The sequence below is a fragment of the Theropithecus gelada genome, chromosome 16 (assembly GCF_003255815.1).
Source record: "Theropithecus gelada isolate Dixy chromosome 16, Tgel_1.0, whole genome shotgun sequence".
Taxonomy (NCBI): Eukaryota; Metazoa; Chordata; class Mammalia; order Primates; family Cercopithecidae; genus Theropithecus; species Theropithecus gelada.
Window position 1 is genome coordinate 52,470,883 of NC_037684.1, and position 24,966 is coordinate 52,495,848.

At 57.3% G+C, this 24,966-nt stretch overlaps 1 protein-coding gene across 1 annotated transcript in view; it reads right to left on the bottom strand.

Moving 5' to 3' along the window:
* The window catches only part of RBFOX3 (RNA binding fox-1 homolog 3), a 91,311-nt gene extending 73,630 nt beyond the window's left edge, over positions 1-17,681 (bottom strand). The window contains exon 1 of the mRNA XM_025361909.1: positions 17,475-17,681. Within this exon, the coding sequence (XP_025217694.1) occupies positions 17,475-17,579 (105 nt within the window). The 5' untranslated portion in view covers positions 17,580-17,681. The remainder of the gene's footprint in view (positions 1-17,474) is intronic.
* Between the last annotated feature and the right edge of the window lie 7,285 nt (positions 17,682-24,966).

Sequence of the window (24,966 nt, forward strand, 5' to 3'; positions counted from 1 at the left end):
ATCCCTCTGGGGGACAGGTGGCGGGGGCCCCTGGGCAGAGCTGGCAGGTGCACGTCCCGATTCCTCCATGCCAGCCGTCCCGGGGGGTGACGGGATGAACTTTTAAATCCCATTCTTAGTGCTCTCCCGTTTTCTGGCTCTGGGGCCCCCTGGAGAAATTCTGGCTTCACTGGCCGGGTTCCCTGGCTCCTTCCGCAGGTGCCTCAGAGACGATCTTCAGACCTGCACAAGGGCTTGGGGTCCATGTCCAGGACATGCCCCACCGCCAGGTTCTGGAAGCTTCCAGAAGTTAGGCCAGGTCACAGGATCATTAGGGGCTGAGTCCTGGTTTGGGGGCCCCGTGCCTACCTGGATCATCCCAAAGGAGGGCAGGGCAGCAGCAGATACCATGAGACGCCCTGAGACTGTGGGCATTCTGCCCACAGCAGGTCTGGGAGCCGGTGACATGCAGCAGGCTTGCTGAGGACGCTGTGAGCCAAGGCCCTGCAGGGTACCCGCATGCACTGGCTGGGGAGGGATGTGCCCACAGGCCCTGGGTTTACACAGAGGGAAACTGAGGCCCAGGGAGCTGGAGTGAGATGTTGCACAGATCTGTACCCAGTGTACGTTAGAGTTGTGATTGGAACCAGGCACGACAGATGGATACAAACCTGGACTTGGCCCATGCCCACCCTGGGCAGGTGAGGGTGAACCTTGGCTCCAGACAAACTGGAGGGTGTAATTCCAGGCAAACACCAGTGTAGGAGGGGCTCCTTTCCCTCCTGCACCCCCCAGCGCAGCCTCCCGTGGGAGGGGAGCCTCAGCAGGAGCTATGCTCAGGAAAGGAGGCCAGGGCAGTTGTGGGGAGCCCTCCAGGAGCTGTGGCTGCCCCGGGCTCCAACTCAGGCAGCTGAGACTGAGCCATGCAGCAACGGGAATGGCCGGAGGGGCTGACGTCTGACCAAGATCAAAAGAATTAAGTAGGCTCAGCCCTCAGCCACAGATGAAGGGGAGTCCAAGAGCCACCCACGGGGAGCCGAGATGGGGGAAGGGAATTGACGGGGCTTCGGTAAGGTCCCGAGGGAGGGCAGAGCCTCAGGGAAGGCGAAGGCCCAACACCCCAGCACTGAGGTCTGGGGGAGGAGCCCAGCCCCTACGAATATGCACAGGTGGGGATGCAGGCCCTTGGCCCTCACCGCCCACCTGGCCAAGGGAAGCCCCCAGGCCACTCAGAGCCCACCCACCTCTCCTGCCAGGGCTGGTCCCAGCCAGGTCAGAGTGTCGATGCCAGGCTGCGCTCAGTGGGAGAATCAAAACAAAGGGAAGTTGCCAATAAACTTTTTGGGTGATGGAAATTCAAAAATTGGTTTCTGGGATGGTTGCACAACTGTGAATTTCTTAAAAGTCACTGAATTGCACTTTCCAAAGACTGAATTTTACAGTATGCAAATTACACCTCAATAAAGCTGTTAAAAAATAAGAAGGGGAAGAGACTAGTGGCCATGCCTCTGGGGGCCTAGAGACAGCCTCAAACAAGGGACCACGAGGAAATCCAGAGAGCCCAGCTCTCTCCAGACCCCTGGCAAGGTGGGCACTCCACCCCCACCACAGATGCGCTCACAAGGGCAACCTTCTCAGCCACTCTGGGCCGCAGTTTTTCTCTTCTGTAAAATGGGAAGATCGATCATATCCTGGGGCTGCTGGAGGCTCAAGTCAAAGACTTCCAGACACAGTGCCAGGCACATGGCCAGGAACAAGCCCAGGTACAGTGCCAGGCACAGTGCCAGGCTCGGGGAGTGCTGGGCCCCCTCTTCCCTTGTTCTCTCCTCAGGGTCTTCATCAGGCTCTGGGGGACCCCTTCTTCCCCTCCCTCTGGGGTCTCTATCAGGCTCTACTTTCCTATTAAGTATCCTCCAAGGAGGCCTGATTTGAGGGCTGTGGGTCCATGGGACCTTGGCTTCAGTGGGGCCGCATGATCCCCCAGCAGCCTCCCATGGGTCATGGAGTCCTTTCCTGGCCATCACAAGCTTGGCAGGGTTGAGGACTCCAATTTACAGATGAGGGAACCAGGCACTCAAGCCTGTCTTCTGCTCTGTCTCGCTCACCCTGGGCTCACAGCCCCAGTCGCGGTCTGCCTGTCCCCCCAGAGGGAGGGTGCTTGGTGGATCCCCTGCAGTCCCGCCACCCCTGTCTAGATTTCTCGCTCTAAATTCTCCCAGCCAGCTGCCCTGGGGCCCCTTCAACCCTGGCCCTACCTGGGGTCCAGGGCACCCTGGAGCCAGAGCACAGGGCCTGGAGGTGCCCCAGGGACCCTAGAAGCTGCCTCTCTGGGGATGTGGATCCTCTCAGAGTTCATCCGGGACTCATCCAGGGGCAGCACAGAGCCTCCAAAGGCTCTACGGATTTCCGAGGAGGGAGCAAGACATAGACGGGCCTTCCCCAGGTAAAAGCCTTTCCCTTCACCTCCAACCACAGAGTGGGGGGCAGTGAGGGTCCCTGGCTGGACCCCAGCCCCAGGGCTGGGTGAAGGCTGGGTAACTGGGGAGGGTGGTTGGCACTATATTTACGGGGTCCTGAAACAGTGGGGCCAGCTCAGAGGCTAAGGAGCCCAGAGGGCTCTGATGCCCCAACCCTCCATCGGGAGGTCCATCCCTGAGGCCTCTGACCACGCTGCAGCCTGACCCCTGACCGGCAGGGCCCTGAAGAGGCAGGCGCGGTTTGCCGGGGGTGGGCCCCCCACCAGGCAGGGACCCCGCAACCAGGGCCTCCAAAGCATACTTCCAACCCTTAATTAAAATAAACCCCCCCCCCCCACCAACTCATGAATAGCACAATTGCATGGCACCTGCCTCAGTATGGGTTTAAATTGGGAATTGACCAAATGGAAATAGTCAAGATAAACTATATATTTTGTGACCTTATCTTAGCAATTTCTTTTCCTGATGTCACAGATCCACAGCCTGAGAGAACAGAAGAGGCCTGTGCCCATGGGGGCTGACCCCACAGCCGCCCTATGTCTTGTGGCCCCCCGACCCTGCCAGCCAGGAGGTGTCCTCACCCCCACTGGCCCATGAGGAAACAGGCTCTAAGGGGAGAGGGGTCACTGAACAGGCGCGGGCGGCCTGGCCTGCCTGTCCACATCCGCTGATGAATGCGCTGAGGTGGGAAGGCCCTTGGACAGGCCAGGGCTGTGGCTTCTCTGCGGGTGGCCCAGCAGACACACAGCTGTGGTCTCCTCTGTCAGCCAGTGTGTTTGGGAACGTGGCCCATTTGCTGGTTCATCCTCCCGGCTCACCCTGTCCTCCCACTGGGCTTACACGCCGGGTGCACCCTCGCCTGGCCCTGGGTCACGAAGGCACTGCAGATGCATGCAGGTAGGGCAGAGAGCCCACTTGGTACTCACAGTACCAGATCCATAGCAATGCAGCCGCGGCCCCAGACACGCAGCCGTGATACATGCCTGCCACCCTTGGAAACAACCAGTACCCCAAACACAGATGCAGGCTCTCGCCACACCTGCCGCTAAGTGGGGGACCTTCCGAATGGCCCCCTGGTCCTGCTCAGCTTCCAGGAAACAGCCCAGCTGCAAAGGGCGGATCCATAAGGGGACCGTGTGAATCCCAGTGTCATTTTCTACTTGGGACCTGTAAAAGGGACAAAGGCAGCACTCACAGCCCCGATTCAGACACGCAGCTGGGTGCCCACCTCTGCTCGGGCCCAGGGCAGTCGGCAACCTGGGTTTCACTGGAGGGGCTGGGTTTTTCTTTTTCACACACCCTAGGCATCCTGAACTCAGATGCTGGGGTAGCAGTGAGGATTCCATATAGGGGAAGGCCCACCCCCTGGGCGGTCCCTCTCCTCCTCCCCTGCTCCTTCACCCACTGCAGGTAGGACAGGCCAGCAAACTGCTCCCACAGGGCCCCTCTAAGAGCCAGCTAAGATCACACCCCACCCAGGACCCAGGACCCCGTCTGCCTCCCCCAGGGCTGCAAGCCCTCAGTGCAGAGTCCATGCGCTCCCACCATGGTACCCTGCACACTACAGCCCTCGAGAAACAGGAGGCGGCACTGAGGGCCCCACCTGGTGTGGTCCCATGGCATGAAGCAGCCCCCAAAGGCAAATTCACAGCCGGGTGGGAAGGCCACACACGGGTGGGCTGGGAGGCTGGCAGAGGCTGGGTGGGGAGAACGGGAGGCGGCTGCCACTAGGCATGATGTTCTTGTTAAGATGGTGAAAATATTCAGGAACTAGAAGTGGTGATGGCTGCACAACGCTGAGAATATATTGAAAACCATGAAACTGTACACTTCATGAGAGTAAATTTTATGGTATGTAAAGCCCACAGATACAAATCATTAAAAGGAAAGGAAACGAGGAGAGGAAAGAAGGAAGAAGAGAAGGAAGGAAGGAAAAGAAGGAAGGAGAAAGGAAGAGGAGAGAGTAAAAAAGGAGGAAAAGTGGGAGGAAAGAAGGAGGGAAGGGAGGGAGGAAGAAAGGAGAGAAGAAAGAAAAGAAGGAGGAAGGCAGGCAGGCAGGAAGGGGAAGGGAGGAAGGAGGAAGGAGGGAAGGAAGGGGAAGGAAGGGCAGGGTCCGGAAGGAGCTGCCTCGGCTGCAGCAGGGCTCAGGCCAGATGTTTACGGAGAACAACAGGTTAACGGTGTCAAGCTTCCAGGACGGCCAGGTGTTCACGTCTGGCTGGGGAACCAGCTCCAGTCCAGCCAAACGGGTCAGAGGGGAGATAAAGGAGCCGGACCTGAGAGTCCCCTGCCAGGGGCCTGCAGCCCAGCCTGGAGCCTAAGGGAAGGCTCCAGGACCAGGGGAGGGAAGGTCTTTTCTCTACCAGGGAGCCAGGGCCTGGGGGCAATGCCTGGTCAGTGCAGGTCCGAGTATCCCATCCACCATGCGTCCGCACCATCCTGAAGCCAGAAACCACCTGTTCTACAAGGACCCCTCCGTGGTCTGTCCGTTAGGCCTCCCAGGTATACCTCTCCTGCTAAAGCTTCCCCATTCACCCTTCTCTGTCCCTACTGCTGCCCCTGCCCACACCCTGTTCCGGCTGTCCCCCGTCTCTAGCTTTCCAGCCCCTCCTTTTCCACCCCAGTTGAACTTTCCTTACGTGTAAATCTGATCCTGTCACTCCCTGCTCAAAGACCTTCTGTGGCTCCCTATTGCCTACTGGGAAAAGTCAAAATTTCTCAGCCTAGAGCCTGAAACACTTACTCCCTTGTACCCCACATACCAGGCACTCCAGGAACCCCCGGGAACCCACTCAACCCTGTGTCTGTCCATGTAAACTGCCGCCCTCATGTGGATGGTCCTGTTCACAGATCCACTGCCACAGGTCCGGACCCCAAACACGGAGGGCAGAGCCCTGCTCCTGAGACACCTGCCTAGATCTCCGATGGAGATAAGCCTTATTCCTTCTAGATCTGAGCTGTCCACTTCAGCAGCCACTGGCCCCGCGTGGCTGTTGAGCAACTGAGGTGGGGTGTGAGTGAAAATTACACAGTGGATTTTGAAGATCCAACATGAAAAGAGAATGCCAAATATCTCAATCATGTGTACACTGATTAAATGTTGCAATGAAAACAGTTTGGACTGGGTTACATAAAACACGTCATGAGCACAAATTTCCTCTGCTTCCTTTTACTTTTGCAGATGCGGCTATTAGAAAACTTAACATCGCCCGTGGCTCCATTGCGCTGGCATCTGCGGACAGGGCTGGTGTAGGCCAGAGATTGGCCAACGTTTTCTACGAGGGGCCAGAGAGCAAATATTTAGAGCTTTGCCGGCCATATGGTCTCTGCTGCAACTGCTCATTTCTGCTGTCGCCCGGCAAAAGCTGCCACAGACGACACGTAAACCAATGAGCGAGGCTGTGTTCCAACAACACTTTTAAAAAATAAAAGCAGACAGTGGGACAGATTTGTTCCACAGACCCCTGAGCTAGATCTCTGGTTTCCAGACTTTTGAATCACACTAATTACTAACATGTAATTAATTTTTTTTACAAACTAAAAAAAAAAGAGAGAGAAGGTCTTGCCACATTGCCCAGGCTGGTCTCAAACTCTTGGGCTCAAGTGATCCTCCCAACTCAACCTCCCAAAGTGCTGGGATTACAGGTGTGAGCCTCCGCACTCAGCTGTAACATTTAATTCAAAAAGGGTGGAGGAGGGGGAAGATCCATTAGAATTGCCAACCTTTGGCTGGGCGCAGTGGCTCACGCCTGTAATCCCAGCACTTTGGGTGGCTGAGGCAGGCGGATTACCTGAGCTCAGGAGTTTGAGACCAGCCTGGCCAATATGGTGAAATCCTGTCTCTACGAAAAATATAAAAATTAGCCGGGGGTGGTGACACACGCCTGTAATCCCAGCTACTCGGCTGTAAGGCTGTAATCCCAGCTACTGAGGCACAAGAATTGCCTGAACCCGGGAGGTGGAGGTTGCAGTGAGCCAACGTTACAGCACCGTACACCAGCTTAGGTGACAGAGCGAGAGTCCATCTCAAAAAAAAAAAAAAAAAAAAAAGAATTGCCAACCTTTTATTTTCCCAAATAAGGACATTTAAAAAATGAACGGCAGATATTGCTATCACAAAAATGGGCATTTCAACACAAAAAGTGAACGTCTTTATCTTTATGAAAACCACGACTACATTATTCTGACTTTGCCACAGGTAGTTCGTGAAAACCGTCACAGACACAGCCTGCTGTTGCCTGGGGCAGGAGCTGGGAGGGGACTGGTCTAAGTCTCGTCTGAGGCCTGTGGCCACGGGAGTTTCTTCGAGGCCACTCCATCCAGGTCCCCCTGGTGCTCCTCATGTTCTAGATCAGTGTGACTCCCTGGGCCTCCATCTGATGGCGATTTCAAGGGAGGAGGCTTGGGGAACCGGAGGGTCTGTGCTTCTAGCTGGCTCTCCTTACTGCAGGACCAGAGGGAGTACGGAAGCTCTAGAGTTGCTGTGTCCATCAGGAAAGAATGTTCTAGATCTGCCAGTACATTAATCATGAGACCCATGTGACCATGGGTCCTGGAAATGTGGCTCGTCTGAACAGAGATGTTCTGTTTGTGTAAAATCTACACCCAATTTCAAAGACAGTACAGACACAAGAATGCTCACGGTCTCTAATAGTTTATCTCATCCTGATTATTCTGGGGGATAAGATTTGAGGTATGCTGGGTTAAACAAAATGTACGATTGAAATTCATCTCATCTGTTTCTTTTCACCTTTTAAAAATGGCTACTGACGGGTGAGGTGGCTCATGCCTGTAATCCCAACGCTTTGGGAGGCCGAGGTGGGCAGATAACCTGAGGTCAGGAGTTTGACACCAGCCTGGCCAATATGGTGAAACCCTATCTCTACTAAAAATACAAGAAATTAGCTGGGCGTGGTGGCGTTTGTTTGTAATCCCAGCTACTTGGGAGGCTGAGGCACGAGAATTGCTTGAACCCAGGAGGCGGAGGTTGCAGTGAGCCGAGATTGCACCACTGCAGTCCAGCCCGGACGACAGAGCGAGACTCTGTCTCAAAAATGAATGAATGAATGAATGAATGAATGAATGAATAAATAAAGGCTACTAGAAAATGCAAACCTTCCTGTGGCAAACGCTGTATTTCTATTGGACAGCGTTGTTTTGGAGCCTTTCAGAGAGCCAGCCAGCCTCTGCTGAATTCCTTTGGTGACACGGAACTTACACCTCAAGAGACAGCCGATGCTAAAGGCATTAGCACTGGAGATGTCCTTGGAGGTCGTCTTCCCACTGCCATCCCACCCTCCAGTCCTGCTAGCCCTGTGCTGCCTGGTGGGAAGGGCCTACTATCTCTAAGGGGCCCACCTGCAGACTTTTGAAGATGGTCAGCTAAGATCCCAGTTAAATGCCCCTGATGCCTTTAGCTGATCTTCCTGGTCAGCCTTCCGAAACACACAGTGGCTTGGCAGTGACAGCACAGCACTGGATGCACCAGCAGGTCTGGGTGGCTCTGACCCCATCCCGTCTGCTCACTGGGTGATACGGCAGGGGGCCTGGGAGGAAAACAGTGAGCTGGAGCTACACCTGGATCTCAGACTTTCCTGATTTTACCCCAGGCCTTCTCCCACCGCGCCTCGCCATGCAGCTGGAGATGGCTTCATGTTTTTATACCATCCACCTATCGGAATGGACTCTCCCTGGGTCTTCCTGAGACCCTCTCCCCGTGCTGAGTACAGAGCTGTGCACATGCCACGTGCTGAAGTGGAGCCCTGCTGGGGGTGGGGGTGTCAGCGACATCTTAGTTACCCTTGACCCCAGGGTCACTGGATCTTCCTTTTAGTTCCCCTGAATTTGTTGGTCTAGCTCCTTCTGAAGTCCCATCTGCTCAGCTACACCAGGAGATGCAGAGGGAAACGGCGAGCGTCTCAGCCCCAAATGGGGAGAACAAGGCCTCTCCGCTGGCCTGGTGCTGGGGACCAAGGAAACCTCCAGGGTGAAAACACCTGGTAGGATTCCTGGGGCAGGGACAAAGTGCTCGCTACCACGTAGCTGTCCTCTGCCTTGCCCTATGGTCAGTCCCCGCCCCCCCCACACACTCACATTGCACACTCACATGCACTCACTCATGCCACATGCACACACATGCACACAATGCAGCCACACATGCACACAGACACACAATGCAGTCACACATGCACACAGACACACGCACACAGAGACACGTCCACAATGCACTCTCACACACTCACACGCACTCACATATGCCACATGCACACGATGCAATCACACACGCACACTGATATATGTCCACAATGCAGTCGCTCACATGCACTGACACACACACAATGCACACCACTCACACGCACTGACACACACACAATGCACACAACCACTCACACATGCACGTGCACACAATGCACACCACTCACACACACTGACACACACACAATGCACACAACCACTCACACGCACTGACACACACAATGCACACAACCACTCACACATGCACGCGCACACAATGCACACTCGCTTGCACTTGCACACACACAGACACATGCACACAATGCAGTCATTCATACGCACACATACACTGACGCACACACAACACACTTGCCCCCCTTAGCACAGGACCTGGCACAGTGAGGAGCAGGTGACATTTGTCTAAGGGAGACTGAGGCCTAGGAGCAGGTGACCTGGGCACAGGAGAGCTAAGCATCCCCTAGAAGGGTGACAGCCACGAATCCCAGCAAAATGCACTTTCATCCACAGTGGCCTCTGCCTGGAACGGTTCCTCCTTCCCCTGCTTGCAGGCCTCAGCTCAGGGCCTCCTCTGCCCCTCTCCATCACCACCCAGGCACTCCCCAGCCCCTCCTGCCTCTTCCTTCCTCTCCCTCCATACCTGGCAAGTCTATCTGCCTCTTCAGCGACACTCGACCTCCCTTCCCCACCCACATAACTCTGCCAGGGCAGCGGTGACTCACGGGGGTCTGATATGCAGGTGGGCACACCTGGCGATGGCCAAAGGACACATGGCTGAACAGCACTTGGGCAGCGTGGGGTCCCTGACCCTGAGCACCTGTCATTTCCCAACTGGCATCCCTCCTCTTTCACATAAGGAAACTGAGGCTCCAGGGACCAGGGGCTCACACTAGGTGACCAGGCTGGTCACTGGAAGGGCCCAGGACAGCAGACTACCCCACTCATCCCCTTCCTCTGGAGTCCCTGTCATAATGGCTTCACATGGACACGGACCTACGACTACTCCCAAGGCTGGCACGGAGTCACTCTCCCAGGATCTCCCGGTGTGGGCGCTGGCCGAGGGTGGGGTGACTGGGGTCCTCTCCCGCGGGCGTGCTGCCCACTGGAGTGTGATGAAGCAGCCTCCTCCCTGCCTCCAGGCGGTCCAGGGCCTGGCAGACACACCGCCTAGACCACCCGTCTCCTGCCCCGCTGCCCTGGCTCCCCAATGCTCCCTGGACGAGCTCCCCAGGGTCAGACGCTTGAAGCTGACTCACCACAACTCAGACGCTGGGCACGCCCGAGCTGCCGGCTCTTGGGGTGGCGCCTCTGAGGGTGATTAAGAAGCTGTTCGGAAGGCCTGGATTGGTGGTGGGTGGCAGGTCCGAGCTGTAGGGTGCAGTACTCTCTGCATCCCCAAAAGCTCTCCGGAGAGAAGATGTAAAACCCTGCCTGAGGCCTGGACACAGATGCCCTGGCTGGAAGGGCAAGACGGCTGGTGGACTCCCTACTCTCTCTGACCACCTGGGGGCTCGGACACACCCTCACAGCCAGTGCTGGGGAGATGTGCTTGTCGCCCTGAGGACCAATTTCTGTGGCTATGTCTGTGAACCCCAGGAAGGGCAGGACAGGGTCCTTTACTCCCGACTCTAAACTCAGGGCCTACTGCGGTGCTTGGCCCAAACGGCGGCTCCAGGAGGAATTTGCGGAAGGGCGTCCTCTGGAGACGGTGACGTCCCACCTCTTTGCCTTCTCCTCCTCTGTCGATTCCCTGAGCTGTGCAGGGACCCCAGGGTGAGGGCATGGTCCTTGGATACCAAGACCCTGCCTGCCCCCCAGAGGTCTGGGCCCAGCAGAGACAAGACTTGCTCCATTGCCCTTCTGTGGCTGTTGGGCCCATCTCTGCTGAGCTGGTAAGGGACCCACTGCCCACAGTTGGAGCTGGACCTGCTAGCACCAGAGCCCCCAGCACCCTCCAAGTAGGGTCCACGGCATGAGCCCGGCAGCTCAGCAGAGCAGTCCCAGGCTTCCTGCCCAGGCCCAAGCCCCCCGGTCCCAACTGGGTCTCCTTCCAGAGCTGAACTCGCTGCCCCGGAGGGACTAGGAAACCAAAGGCCATGTTCCAGCTGTGCTGGTGATACAAGAAGTCACAGTCAGTCCTGCTGGTCTTAAGTAATGCGATTTGCAAGATACACACAGCCCCTGACAGGCCAAGTCACTGCTTGGTGGATGAGTTGCCTGGAGGGGGTTGCCCGGGGGCCTAGTTAGAGCCTGGAGGATGAAGAGGGGCTGGAATCTTCCAGGAGGAAGTAGGGGTGGTTCTCCCTGAAGGAGAGAAGCAGAGAAAAAAAAATGGCTGTGGCAGAGAGGAGAGAAATCACGCAGGGAAGGAAGAAAGAGGTGAAGAGAGAGAAGATTAAAAGCACGGACAATTCTAGGGGCCACCGCTGATCATGACGGTGGAAGAAAAAGCGTTAAGGCCAGTTAGGAAGCTCCGAGACAGGTGCTCCAGAGAAGGAAGCCAAGAGAAGAGACAGACGGTGACCTGCAAGCTCCTTCACGGAGGTCCCAGCTGCTGTCCCAGACCGAGTCGAAATCCACTGGCCTCCTCCGGTCCCTGCTGACCCCACGATGCCCCCTGGGTCCCACACCGCCAGGAGCTCCAGACCTCCCTCTGGATGCCTGCCCGTGGGACTGTCTGTCCTGGTCCAAGTGCCACATGGGCCTAGCCTGGGCTGAGCTGGGTGCCAGGGATTGCAAGCACCTCCCCAGAGCTGGCCCAAGGCCACCGCTGGCCTCCTCCTCTCACCCCCGTCCTCTCCCCACCCTTGGAACCTGATATTCTGCTTTAAGCCACCTTTGGGTTGTGTCCCCAGGACCAGAGGACAGGAGACAGAAGGGCACGTGGGCTGGGATATCTTGGCCTCCACCTCCTCCAAGGACGGCAGCCTTTTGTGCTTCCCAAGTTGTGTGGCTCAGTGTCTGCCCCGCAGGTCTAGCAGGCAGCAGACGCCCGCTGTGCCAGGCTGGAGAGGAGAGGCCGGAGGCACATTCATTGCATGGCTGCAGCGTTCTCCCCTGCCCTCTGCTAACCTCCCAGCATGCCACATGGCCGTCAGCTTACCCCCTTCCGCGAGCCAAACCTGCTCCTCTGGCCTGTACCAGCTGGCCAGGGGGCACACTGGCACACCCATGCTGCCCACCAAGCCTGGGTCCTCAGGTGGGACAGGTCGGGATGGGCATTCTCTCCATGTCCATCCCAGAGCCTGGGTGCAGGTGGACCTGGTACTTAGACCCTCCACGGGCAGGGGTGGCGGAGATTTTACTAGCGATTGCTGGGAACTGGTACATGATTCAAACCTTAGTCTGCTAGTCGTCCAGATGAGGTTTTGCAGCCTCTTTAACGGAACTGGAAAATCCTACCACCCTGTCAAGCGCAGAGTTAGCTGCTCCCCATTGCCTGGAGCATCCCTGGCCCCGGCCCTCTCCAGCCCCTGAGACACACACATCTGTCCATGTTGGGAGGAGCCCCAGTCTCTGAGCAGAGACGACCCCCAGGGAAGTTGGAGGTCCGAGGCTGCTGGCTCCACACAGCCCACATGCCCTGCCTGGTCTTAACAGTGAGCGACCCACCACTCCTCCACTGAGCAGCCTCCATCGGTGCCTGGGGCCAGAGTTTTCTCCTCAGCCATCACTGCCCAGCTCCTACAGGCTCCTTCCCCCAGCCACGTCCACCAGCCATGCTTATCCTGTGTCCAGCCAGCCAGAGCTCCCTGCTCAGAGAAACCCACTCAACCCACTGAACAAGACACTATGTGGAGGTTTCCGAGACTGGACCCTCTGCTTTTCTGAACCCAGACGAATCTCCTAAACATTGCTGGGTGTCAGGGTTCGGGGAGCTCAGGCTAAAGACCCGCAGGAAAGCCAAGAAAGAGCTTAAGCCTGGAGAAGCCGCCAGATAATGCATGTTTTCTTTTGCACATGGCCAAGAAAAGTGGTTGGAAAAGGACCAGAACTTCCCGAATCTTCGTTGTTCAGGAGAAAGCAACATGGACTCAAGCCCCAGTTCTGGAATCTGGCTGCCTGGGCTGGAATCCAGTTTCTGCTTCTCAGCAGCTTCCTGAGGTAGTATGTTACCTAACCTCCCTGTGCCTCGGTTTCTCCAACGGATAACGTGCGTGTCCACACCCTCAGCAGATTCCAGAACAAACGTCAGCTGCCAAGGAATGAAACTGGGGAAGAACCCATGAACGTAATCGAGCTACTTCAGTAACCAAACGACATCAGGGTGAAGAGGTCTCACCTGTACGGACACGCGGCTCAAAGCGAGGACCGAGGGCCATCCTCTTCCCCAATCCTTCCCAGAGAGCAAGGGCACAGGGCGGCTGCGTGGGTTCATTCAGAATAAACATCACCTGACTTCAACTACTTGTCTGGTTAAATTCTCCAGTGAACAGGACAATTTTTCGGATGTGGCTGCAGCCAGCAGTCTAGACCCGGGCAGCAAAAGACGCTGCTGCGGGTGCATGAGCTGCTGTTCAGTGCCCTCCTCCCCTCACCGGCCAGCGGCGGGATACTCTCTAGCCACCCATGCCGACCCGCGAGCCAGCCTGTCTCAGACGGGGCTCCTGGAATCCCACCAAGTCAACAGGGGAGGACCAACAGCCCAGGGAACAGAGACTAAATGCAAGGTGCAAGGGCGGTGCTACGTCTGCCACAGTAATTAATCCTGATTAAAAATGCCTGTGATTAGCAGCCTCGCTACCTTAGAGGGAAGAGAGAATGATTATTAATAAGAACAGTGCCTCCTAATGAATCTCAAAACAGACCCTAGAATCCCCCGGCCCCTCGGCGAAGCCTTTGGGTTCCACAACTGGAGGGAACGTGCTCTGCTATCAACAACTCCAAGAAGCAATTGCTAGGCACCGAGAAGCTGCACGGAAACGCCGCATCCTCCACGGAAGCTTCCGGTGCCTGGTGATGTTTACCTCGGCAAGGGAGACGATCTGTGATTTCACCTTGATTGAGCACACATGGAGAGCAAAAGCAACAGAATTCACGACGCACACCCCCAGGAAGGCCCCGGGTCCTCTCAGGGTCGGTCCCTCTCCCCCCGCCAGCCCCCTCCCCTCCCCTTACAATACTTTAAGGCACTCACAGCCCTCTCCCCCATAGCCGTTTACTGGCATGCAATCGGATAGAATGATAAGATTCTCTTTTATAGGACACTGCAGTTTAATAATAAAGTAATTACCGTGACAAAATCCCATTTCTCGAGCTTGAGGTTTTTTCCTTCTATCCTCTAAAACTTGCTCCACCGGATCCCAGGCCAGGGCCTCCCAGGGAGTCCTGCTAATGGTCTAGATTATCAGATGAGCTCCTTCTTGCCCTGAAAGGTGACCAGTATCAGCTCCAACCCTCCTCACTGGCCACAATGCACCAGCAACAAAAGCTTCAGGACTCCTAGGAGGGGTCAGGTGTGGGGGGACTATGGCACCGGGCTGCCCTGCAGGGAGCTAGGCTGGCCTCTAAGTGGGGCTCCTGGAGGTGGGCTGAGTGGGCAGGAAAGCTTCAAAGGGCATGAAGTGAGTGCGGCTCAGGGTCACCCCTCATGAGCTCTTAACAAACGCCAGAGCCCAAAGCACAGCTGGAGTTCTCCTGGTGTCAGATGATCTGAAATCATCCTGGGATGGTCAGAACTCAGAAATATCACCAACGCTGCCGGGAGAGGGGCTGAGAAGACAGAGGGACCAACAAGAAGTGCCTCTAATTCATCACAGAACTGTTGTGTCTCGGCACGGACGCATCCCCAGCCTACCTGGGGTCCAACCCAAGGCAGCAGGAAAAGGGTAATGCTTCAGTAGAACGGAATTCCGCTGGGTGAGGTTTTAGTTGGTAATTTCCAGTTTGAAAGACTATAGGCTTAGAAAGCGTGCCTGTTTAAATGCTGCATCTTAATGCGCCTCAAACTACGTCTCCTGTCTTGCTTGATTTCACGTCTTTTGCTCCCGCTCTTGTTATCAAATGTGCTGTTGAGATTGAGTATACAGCCTACATATGGCGCCAACACTCACTCACGCAGAGGACCTGCAGCCCCCACCTGGGAGGCTGGAGCACCGCCAGCTCTCATTTCCAGAGGCCTGGCCGGGTATAGCCCCAGGCCCCTCCTCCTGTGGCCTCTACCTCCAGGCTCTGGCTCATTCCAAAGGTAGTTTGGGATAAGCGGGGTCCCAAACTAAACGTCGTTATTTGTTTCGTAATGGTTCTGGCCCGCCCCAGCTGTGTGCGCTCCTGTAAAAACATACACCTACAAATAGCCAGGAAATGGCTGCATTCTAGACCTTTCCGAAGTCCACTGAGACACATGGCCAACCGCCCCAGCAGAACAGCCACGGGCGAGGGAAGGAAAGTGAATGTTCCAAGCCTGGTGCAACGGCAGGCTCTGGCTTTCCCAGGGACAATTCAGGATGGCTATGGTTCCTTGGATGTCTTTTTGCCTTCCCACTGCCCCTACAGAAAGCTCCAAACGCCACAGGTCAGGGATGCATTCACCTAGCCCTGGAGAAATTGGGGTGTCTTCCCTGTGGGTCATGTTGGTGGACTCACCCCAACTATGAGCACTGGTCTACCTCCAAGACAGCACCAAATGTGTGGCTGCCATTTTTCGGAGGCTTGCCTCTACTTCATCCTAACTCAGCCCTCACATTCAGCCTGTGAGGATTATGTCATCCAAGGAAGACACTGAGGTTCAGAGTGGTGAAGTAACTAAGACAACAGAATCAATAAAGCATGGATTGGTCTCCAGGCCAGAACCCTTACTCTAAATCCTACACTACCTGCAGAACCCAAAGCTGCACGTCCTGCTGCCTGGGACATTCCTGCCATGCCTGGGTGAGTGTAGGGCAGATCTGCTCTAATAACCTCACCTGGGCACCCCAGAGATTCCCAAGTCAGTCCTACGCTCACGGAAAACCGGGAGGGGCTGGGAACCTGACCTTGGGAAGCCTATCCTGACTCCCTGTGATTCAGTGTCAACTGGGAATTTGGGGCGATGGCCATGGCCTGGGATTGGATGACTTCCTGCCTGTCAGTCTGGGGGCTCCCCAGTGGCTCCTGGGCTGTGTCCAGGAGTCCCCAGATGTCACAGGTGGTCCTGGGAAGGTGGCACCAAACGTCAAGGGCCCTGGGCTGCAGGCCACTGCCAGTCACCCTCTGCTCCTGCACCAGCCTCTGCTCCTGACCATCACACAGTCCCCCTGTTCCTCTGTAGCTGCTATGTTTGGCAGTCCCTGATGTATGGGCTCTTGCAACGGGCTGACCCAAGTGCCCAGGGGCTAGCTGCCCTGGGCCAGCTCGGAAGGTCCCATCTTTGCCTTCTCTGTCCATTGCTCCTCCTTAAATCACCTTCTCCTTCTTCGATAGCTCCTTGGAGGGCCCAAGGTTCACAAACGGGTAAGAATCTATCACCCAAAGGTCCAGACCCCTGGGGTCTCTCATTGTCTCCAAGACACAAACACAGACACACATACACACACACACACTCTCTCACTCTTCTCCATCCCTCCTTCAACGTGTGCATGGAGGTGGGGGTGGGGAGCTATCTTCATGGAGACTCCTGGCCTGGCCTGGCCAGGTTCCTTGGGGTGGGCACCCTGTACCCTCCCTCTCCAGTCTGGAAGACCCCAACACAGTGTGCAGAACGGGTCCTATGGGAACCCCTCTCACTGGGCCAGGCAGGCCCCAGGATGCAGCCTGAAGCGCTCACAATCCCACCAGGCTCCTCCACAGCCGCCCCCACCCCTGCAAGCCCAAGCAGAGGGTGAGGGTGGGAACCGAAAACAAGGCAGACGCCACAGCGCCAGGAGGGAAGGGCAGGCCTAGAGGTGTGGGCAGCCACGGTGGGTGAGGCCAGGGTACTGAAGCCCGGGCCAGGCTGGCGCCGGGAACTACGGCCCACAGAGGCCGAGGGGCCTGGGGGAGACGAGGGAGTACCCCTCTGTCCCCAGTGCAGGCCTGGGACTGCACTAATTCCGCATTGGGTGGCAGCGCAGGACCCCCGTCCCCTCCCCCCACGCCCCAACCGGTCGGCGGGCTGGCGGCTGCTGATGCTCTGTGCGCACCTCCCCACGGGGCATCTTGGGGATCTGGGGGTTCAGAGTCGCCGACTTTCCTGCCCCTACCCATCCCCAACTCGCCAGCCGGAGCTTCCTGCGCAGTCCCCAAGATTGCAAAAGTCTAGCCCCAGCCCCCTCCGCGGCCAGAGCTCCTGGGGCCTCCCTAGCCAAGCGGGTGGCCCGCCTCCCCCGCGGCCCGGCGCGCGGTCTGCGCTGCAGCAGAGCTCGGCGCCCCCGCCGCCACCTCCGCGCGCCCCCCGGCTTTCCCGACGCTTCCGGGGAGGATGCCCGGCTCCCCTCCTCGAGTCACCCGCGGCCCGGCGCGAAGTTCCCCAAAGTGACCCGGACGCCGAGAACCCCCGCCCCCTCCCCTCGGGCTTCCCCGGAGACTCCGCCCGCCGCCCCCTCCCGCGCCTTCGGAAAAGTTGCGAGCGACGCCCCAAACTCCGGCCCCCCCACCCCGCGCCGCGAGCGCCCTGGGCGCCCCCGCGCTCGGCCGCCGCGCAGGGGCGCAGTTACCCCTACCCCAGCCCGGGCGCCATGACGCGGGGAGCGCAGCGGGGGCCACCGGCGGCGGCGGCGGCGCGGAGGCAGCCAAGTGCGGGGCGTGGGCGGCAGCGCGAGGCGCACGTGCGCCGGGCTGGGGGCCCGGGCCGGGCGGGGGGCCGCTTACCTGTTGGAGGTAGAGGAAGGCGGGCGGGCAGGGCACGGAGTGCGGGAGCATGCTGCCGGAGTTGGACAGCAGGAGGCAGCCCGAGTTCGCCATGGAGCACAGCATGGGGCGGCAAGGGGGCGCCCGGCGGCCGGAGGCGGCTCTGCGCTCGCTGCGTCCCTCGGAGTGTGCGCGCGCCCTGCCTCCCGGGCGCCCTCCCGGTCTCTCTCCTCCTCCTCCTCCTCCGGGCCTCCCCTCCCCCTCGTGGCGCTCTTTAAGAGGGAGGCATCGAAAGGAGAGCGGCGCGCCTCTGCCCGGTGTTCCCCCTGCCCGGGCGGGGAGGCTGGAGAGAGCGCGCGCGAGAATACGGCCAGAGAGTCTGTGCGCGAGAGATCGGGCGAGAGCAGGAGTCAGTCACTTTGGAGCCTCCGGAGCCCTGTCTGCAAAGAGTGGTGCGTGTGCGTGTGTGAGTGCGCGCGTGTGCGCGCGTGTGTAGCGGTGGGAGGGGGAGTCCCTGGCGTACTCCAACATCAAACGGAGCCCCGCGCGGAGGGAAGAGAATCCGGAGCGACTGCACAACAGCTGATCCCACACTTAACCCCTCGCCCGCCGGTATCGGGACAGACCTCCCTCGCGCCCTCCCACGCTCGGGCCCTTGCGCGCCCCTCCTCCTCCCCGCTGCCAGCAGTTGCTCCCGGCCTGGGGGTCTGGAATCTCCCTTTGCTCCCGCTCCGTTCTCCGGCCGCTGCGGAGAGGACGAGCCGCTCCGCCGTCTCTGCGGCCGGCCGACCGGAAGGCGCCTCGTCCTGTTTGGCGTTCAGAGAAGCGCCTTTCTTAAGGGAGGCCGGCTCAGTGGCGGGGATGTCGGTGATGTAATGAGGGCATCTACGCAGAGGCTTCCGCGCTGGGGAAGGCTTCTCTGGCTGTCCAGGGCTTGGAAATCCAACCAGAGCCTCCAGGAGCTTCTCCTGTTCTCCTGCTGGCCCCCAGACCCCATCATACATCCCAACCTCCTGCCACAGGCACCTGGTCTTGTGGATACTTAGATGGGGGTGGGGGACACGGGCACCGGCCACAATGCATCCTCCCCTCCCTGTACCCAGACACACTGGACTTGACGTGTTTCACTCCCACAGGACAGGCGTGCATAGGTCCCCACCTCTTCGCCCCATTCAGCATGCGGCAGAAGTCTTGGCAGTGCCCCTTGTTCCACCACTGTGACTGCACACACCTGCAGCTTCAGCGGCCACACACACACCCACTGGCCTGCCCCGAGTCCACACTCACCAGAGGCCCCCGGATCAGGTTCAGTTTACCAGGATAAGCCACAGGTGAGTTTGGCTGCAAAAGGGATGGGCTGCCAGTGGCCACTGTCAGAGGCAGAGCCAGCGGGGTCATGCCTAACCTCATGCCTTCCAGGAAAGGGGCAGATCCCAGGCACACAGTACCATTCCGAACGCACCTGTCCTACCTCAGGACACCTGTGATTCCCCTCCTCTCACGGCAGACAGTGAGCCCTGAGCTGGAGGGAGGCAGGCCTGGGACCACCTGGCAGTGTGCAGATGGCTGGCCCGGCAGTCGTGTCAGACCCTCACTTGCTGTGTGATCTCCGGAAGTTCGATTGTCCCTGGGGGCCTTGGTTTCCACATCCAGCCCCAGAGATGGGTCGGATGTTGTCTGAGATCCCTGCTGCACCCACTGCAGGACATGTGGCCTGAGGGCCATTGAGGAAGAGGGAGCAAGAAAGGGAGGGAGAGAAGGGTGGCCTTTCCACGCCCAGTTTTGGAGGCTCCATTTGAACAAGGCAGGTAGGTAAGGGCACCTGGGACCATTCTCTCAGGTGCCCCATGTTTATCTTCCTCATAGAGGAACTGGGATGTGGAGTCTGGGAGGGAGGCAGGCCAGAAGAGACAAGGCTCAGGGGAGAGACGAGGCAGGCGAGCTGGCCATCTTGCCATGTGGTCTGACCTTCTGAAATCCTGCTCTGTGGTCCCTCGGGGGTGGTGCTGGCACAGGACAAGTATAGGGGGCTTGTCTGGCTCCACAGGGTCTTGGCTATGGACTTAATGAGGCCCTCCCTGCTGTCAATAACTTGGTTTCCCAGCCTAGGACAGTGGTGGGGGTCCCGGTGCAAAGGCTGGGCATGCCTGGGCCAGGAGGATGAAGTGGGTTGTAGCATTTGCCAGCTGAGCCTTGCAGAAGGGCTCTTCATGAGTATGGTGCCCTGGAGTGGCCCTGGCTGCCTCCCTCCTGAGTCAGGTTGTTCTGGCTTGTTCCAGAAGCCATCCCTCTTTTGTCTTCTCTGGGCACCTCTCCGTCATCACTGCCCTGCTGCCCCTTCCCTGGAGGATGCTCAGGAATTCGGGACAGCCACATAGCATTCAGCCTAAAGCCAGGCTCCAGATCCACCCTGCCCATGAATCATTTGCTCATTAATTTGCCATTATGACTATTATGACCAAGAATCTCCTGTGGAATTCAAGCCTCATCCCCTCCAGAAAGGGATTGGGAGTGCTTCCTACGCCATGCCTGACATAAAGCCACTTTTTGAGTCCTACCGTTTTTCCTTATTGATAACCCACTATATGCAGACACCGTACTCAGTGCTGGGGCTGCGGAAATCAAGTTATCTGCTCTGGAGTGAGCACACTGTCTAGTGGGGGAAACCAAGCTGGTAAATGAAGACTGCAGCCTAATGTACTGAGAGCTTTGACAGCCCAGGACAGGGAGAGCTCAGATCTGGGGTGTGGCCAGGGAAGGTTTCCTGGACCCCTGAGCTCAGTCATTGGCCCAAAGAAAGCCAGGGTGGCCCTCACTATCTGCATCTGCATCACCAGCTGCAGCCCTGCACCTGCTCACCTGTGTGCCTCTCTGCCCAGCCACCTGCCTTCCAGCCTCACCTCCAGATTGCACTGGGCCCAGGAGCATGTCTGGACACCTGCCTCCATCAGGCGGCTCATCACACCCAGCTCCAGAGGTAAAGGACTGAGAATAGCAGAATGGAATGAAAATAATACCTCCAGAAAAAGGATCTGAACAACGTGTGTGTTTGGCTTATTTCTTGGGACAGGGGCTGTGTGCCCGCTGCCTCTTAGGCTGTGCTTCAACACAAGCCAGTTACTGAATAGCACACACCTCAGGGCTCTGCTGTGATTGTTTCAGAGTGTCCCGCGGGCCTGACTCTGCGGACCCCACCAGCAGGAACCATGCCCTCATCACCTCCTACCTCCAGTACCTGGCACCAGGGTGGTACGGAGATTTTCAGATTCCCCACGCCCCATGCAGCCCTCCCGAGTCCCTGGTGCCTTGTGGACTAGGGTGGGTGGCCCTGAGCAGGGGGTGGGGGAAGCCTGTGCTCCTGGTGGCTCTGCTGCCCCCGCTCCCGGGGCGGAGGGAGGCTGCGCGCTAGGAAGAGCTGTCACTCCGGTGCTAATATTCACTACTTAAAAAAGAGACAAGGAAAAAATATCCCATTCGCCCTGAATCTGAGAAGGGCCTTGTTAGGCAGGCAGGAACTGAGCTGTAATTATTTCTGCGCTCCTGGGCACCACTATAAATATCAGGCAAGGGAGGCACCTCAAAAGGTTCCGATGGTTCGAAGGCTTTGGAGATCTCCTGGCTCCTTCCTGCCCCCATCCTGTGTCACTTTCCCTGGTAGGGGCCCTGGAGGGTGCAGGCACTGCCTCTCCTCCAGTAGGGCAGGGCGTGTCTTCCCCAGCTTGCCTGAGCATGCCTGCCTGGGAAATCCTGGCCCACGTAACCTTGCCACATGCCCAGAGTCTCTTCGGTGTGTACCTCTGTGAAATGGGCACACAGGATTATCCCTGGGAGAGCGTTTGCTAGAAGGCATGCCGGGGAATACTAGCCTCCAAGGTGGCCTGTGTTTTTAACAAAAGGTGGGCTAAATGAGTCCTGTGGTCAGATGACTTGGGGGACTCTTTCTTATGACCCCTACCCACGTCCTTTGGAAATTCCCAAGGCGGCACATGGCAAATCGCAGCAGAAAGGAAGCAACTCCATACTCTTTAGGGGAGGAAGCGGGGCGAATTCCTCATCCTCCTGCCCCTCTTTCCCTCTCCAGGCACCCAGGCCGACCGTCCTCAGGCTTCCCCCGCGCCATGAGGACAGTGTGCAGCTTGGCAGCGGCGTCCCAGGACAAGGAGTGAGCTCAGTCTCTGGTTGCAGCTGGGCTCAACTGCGCCAAGTCGAGCCTTAATCTACAAATACATTGTGCTTTCCGCAGAGCCAGACCTTCCTGCCCCAGCCCTGGGGTGTTTGGCCTGGGCTTGGGCATGAGCACTGGGGTATGAAAGAGGCAGAGTGGAAGAACTGGATCTCCACAGTGGGGTGGGGTGGGCATGGCTCAGGGAGGGGAGGATGTGTGCAGGCCTGTGTGTGTGATGGGGTGTGGGGAGAGCCAAGAAGCCACTCTGACCAGCCAGAGTCCTGTATCGCCATGGAACACTTTCCAGGGGAATTAATGTCCCAATTCGGCAGCCAGGGCAACAGAGTCGGAGTCAGGGAAGAGCCCCCACTGAGGCTGTCGTGGGATGCCCCCAGCAGACACCATGGGGCAAGGTCAGGCTGGGGATGGAAAACTCGTCAGCCTTTTTTTTTTTTTTTTTTTTTAAAGTAGAAATTCTCAGATTCCCAGAGGAGGCGGCTTCCTTATATCAGGAGTCAGGGGCGGCTTCCACTTTGTTCTGGCCTGTTTAATCTCCCCAGAAGGGCAGAAAAGGCAGCAGAGGATCCCTGCAAGCAGGGGTGAAGCAAGCCCAGGGATGAGCCGTTGGTGCAGCCCTGGCAGGCGAGGCCTCGCTGGAGGTGGCCAGCAGAGGGCCCACTCACACCACCTTCGCTGGCTGGCCTGCGAGGAGGGGCTGCTTGGGGTGCTCCCCACCCCCAGCTCCCTCTGCCTCCCTCTGCCAGGGGTCCTCAGCAGTGCAGAGGGAAAGCTACGCCCAGCCCAGGCTGCCGGGGCCAGCACCGACCTTCTGGCTCAGCGGGGGTCCCCCACCCACTGGCACTGTCCCCCTGGCCCCAGCAGAGACTGCAGCAAAAGTAAAAATCGGCGTGAAAAGGAAGTTTATTTATCTGTTTAATTAAGAGGCGTTGCAAGCCACATTCGGATCCATCCGTCTCACTTACAACCATGTCCCAGCAAAATTAAACATAATAAATACAGGGAGACTGAAAGCAAAGGGCACACTTGAGATATATGGGCAGAGGCAGGAGTTGTACAGGGTTGCAGTTATAAGCACATCTTTCTCTTGCAAGTTCCTCTCCCCTCGGGGGCCCGGGAGCCAGAGGAATGCGTTCAGAGAAGGGACTGTGGGTGCTGCTCACTCTGCTCCTTTCACTCAGCGCTGTTGCCAAGCTTTATTTATTTTAAATGAGCCCCCAGGACTTCTCCCTTCTCTTCTGTGGAAGGGGAGTGAGGTCTACACCGAGCAAAAGGAACATCTGAAAGCAGCCAGCACTCTGATGTTCCACCCCAGGGCTCGGTGGGTAAGAGGCCTCGGAAGCTGCGGCCCTGGAAAGCTCGTTGCAAGCTCCTGCTGCATCTGGGCCATGAGCTCCTGGCAAGGAGACAGCCTGGGCTGAGCGGAGCCTGGGAGAAACAGATCTTTGGTCTTCAGTGCCAGCTGTGGCCAAGCCACTGTTTGGCAATCTGGGCCCAGAATCCCACAGAAGTCGAAGGAGGAAGAGGGGGGCACTTTGATTTCTGTCTCTCATCTAAAGGCTCCAGAGCCTGGCCATTTGCTTAAACTTCCCAGGAACAGAAGCACACAAAGGGCGAGAATGGCAATTTATTATTATTGATTGCTAACTGTAACAATACCTTGTATCTGCTCAGTGCTTTCCTAGCCTTTTCAGAGAGCCTTCATGTATCTCACCTCATCATCACAAGTTAGGTAGGGAAGGTGTAACGATGCCCATTTGATATATGATGACCCTTTTAGGATCACAGAGGTGGTCCAAGGTCACACAACTAGTTAGAGGCAGCATCTGGGCTAGAAGGCAAGACTTGGAACTTGGATTTACAGGAGGCCTTGTCTTCCCTTTGACTACTGTGTTGGGCTCATGCCCTTCTGCGAACATGCTCATCGTTAGCCCTTGGCTCTCTCTCGTAACAGGATCAACTCCAAACCAAATCTGTTAATGTAATAGTCATTTGCAATAGCTTGGGCATTTACTAATCACACCGCTGCTCCGTCTGTGCGGCAATTATCTCGAATTTCCTCTTTCTCATTAGGCAGGAGGTCGTGAGGGCTCAGTGGGTTGCTGAGCCCTGTGGTGACGCCAAGGAGAGGAGCTGCCGCTGGACCAAGGAAGCCCTTTCCCAGCGTTCCTAGCTGATCTTCCGTGCGGCACCCAATTTCTCGGGCCCTCACCCCGCGCTCAGCTGACCCACCAGCCCCAAGCCCTCCTGTCCTGCCCAAGCCTGTGCATGCGTGCTTAGTACCCTTGTACCCAGACCATGGATGGCCACAGAAAAGAGAGTCCTGAATGGCTTGGGAAGTTGTATATTTGTTTGGAGATGATGACTCCAGCTCGGACTGGGTGTCCAGTGAAGTGCCCTTTAATGGTTGGGCCCCCACTGCAGACGTGACTCATAACAGCCTTTGCTCCTGCCAGGGCAGGGATCACACCAGCCAAGGAAACCCCATATCACTGCTCCACGCAGCCCACCCGGGAGGTACTCGCCACTAAAATCACTCTTGGTATCCCCACTTGCTGTCCTTCAGCATCAGGGTCAAATCCAGCCTCTTGCTTTGAGGTCACTTCCTTCCCCCAATCAAAAAACAGAGTGAAGAAGAAGAAGAAAGGAGCCCTCAGGGACAAGGGTGATGGGGCTGGAAGGGGAAGTGGCATCACATCTTCCAGTCCCCAGGCTTCTAGCTGGCAGTCACCGAAGCCTTCAGCGACACGTACTGTCTTGTCTTTTTTTTTCCCTTGAAGCTCTCCACTGGGGGAAGCCCTGCCGTCTCTCTGGGGAGCCCGGTTAGGTTTTTATCACCCGCACACAAACCTTTTGTCTTAATTTTATTCAAAGGGTGAAGGCTTTGAAAGAGTGAGAAGGGGGCGCTTAGGCCAGGAGCTGAAGTCACTGTCACCCCCTGTAACTCCCAGGAGGGACTGGGGCCACTGACCAAAACTTGTAGAGCAAAGCCGTGCATAGAGGGAGGGGGCTGAGTGAGCACAGCTCCTGCATACGGAGCCCTGCACTCTCAGGGCGTCCGAAAGGGAAGACTGTACACACAATGTGGGTACAATTTCGGTAGCTCCTATTGCTATGGCCGGCATGAATTTGCACCATGTTTGGTTAGAGTTGAACTGAGGAAACAGCATTCTGGGTTCCTCAGTGGAGACCCGTGGGAAGAGGTCAAGGTTTGTTCTTTCATCAACAGCGGGTGGGTCTGAGCTGACTCCTGGCTGGAGGCAGCAAGGGCCCACCTCCAGCAATGAAGTGGCTGGGTGCTCCCCTTTGCCATCAATTTTTAGAAAATCT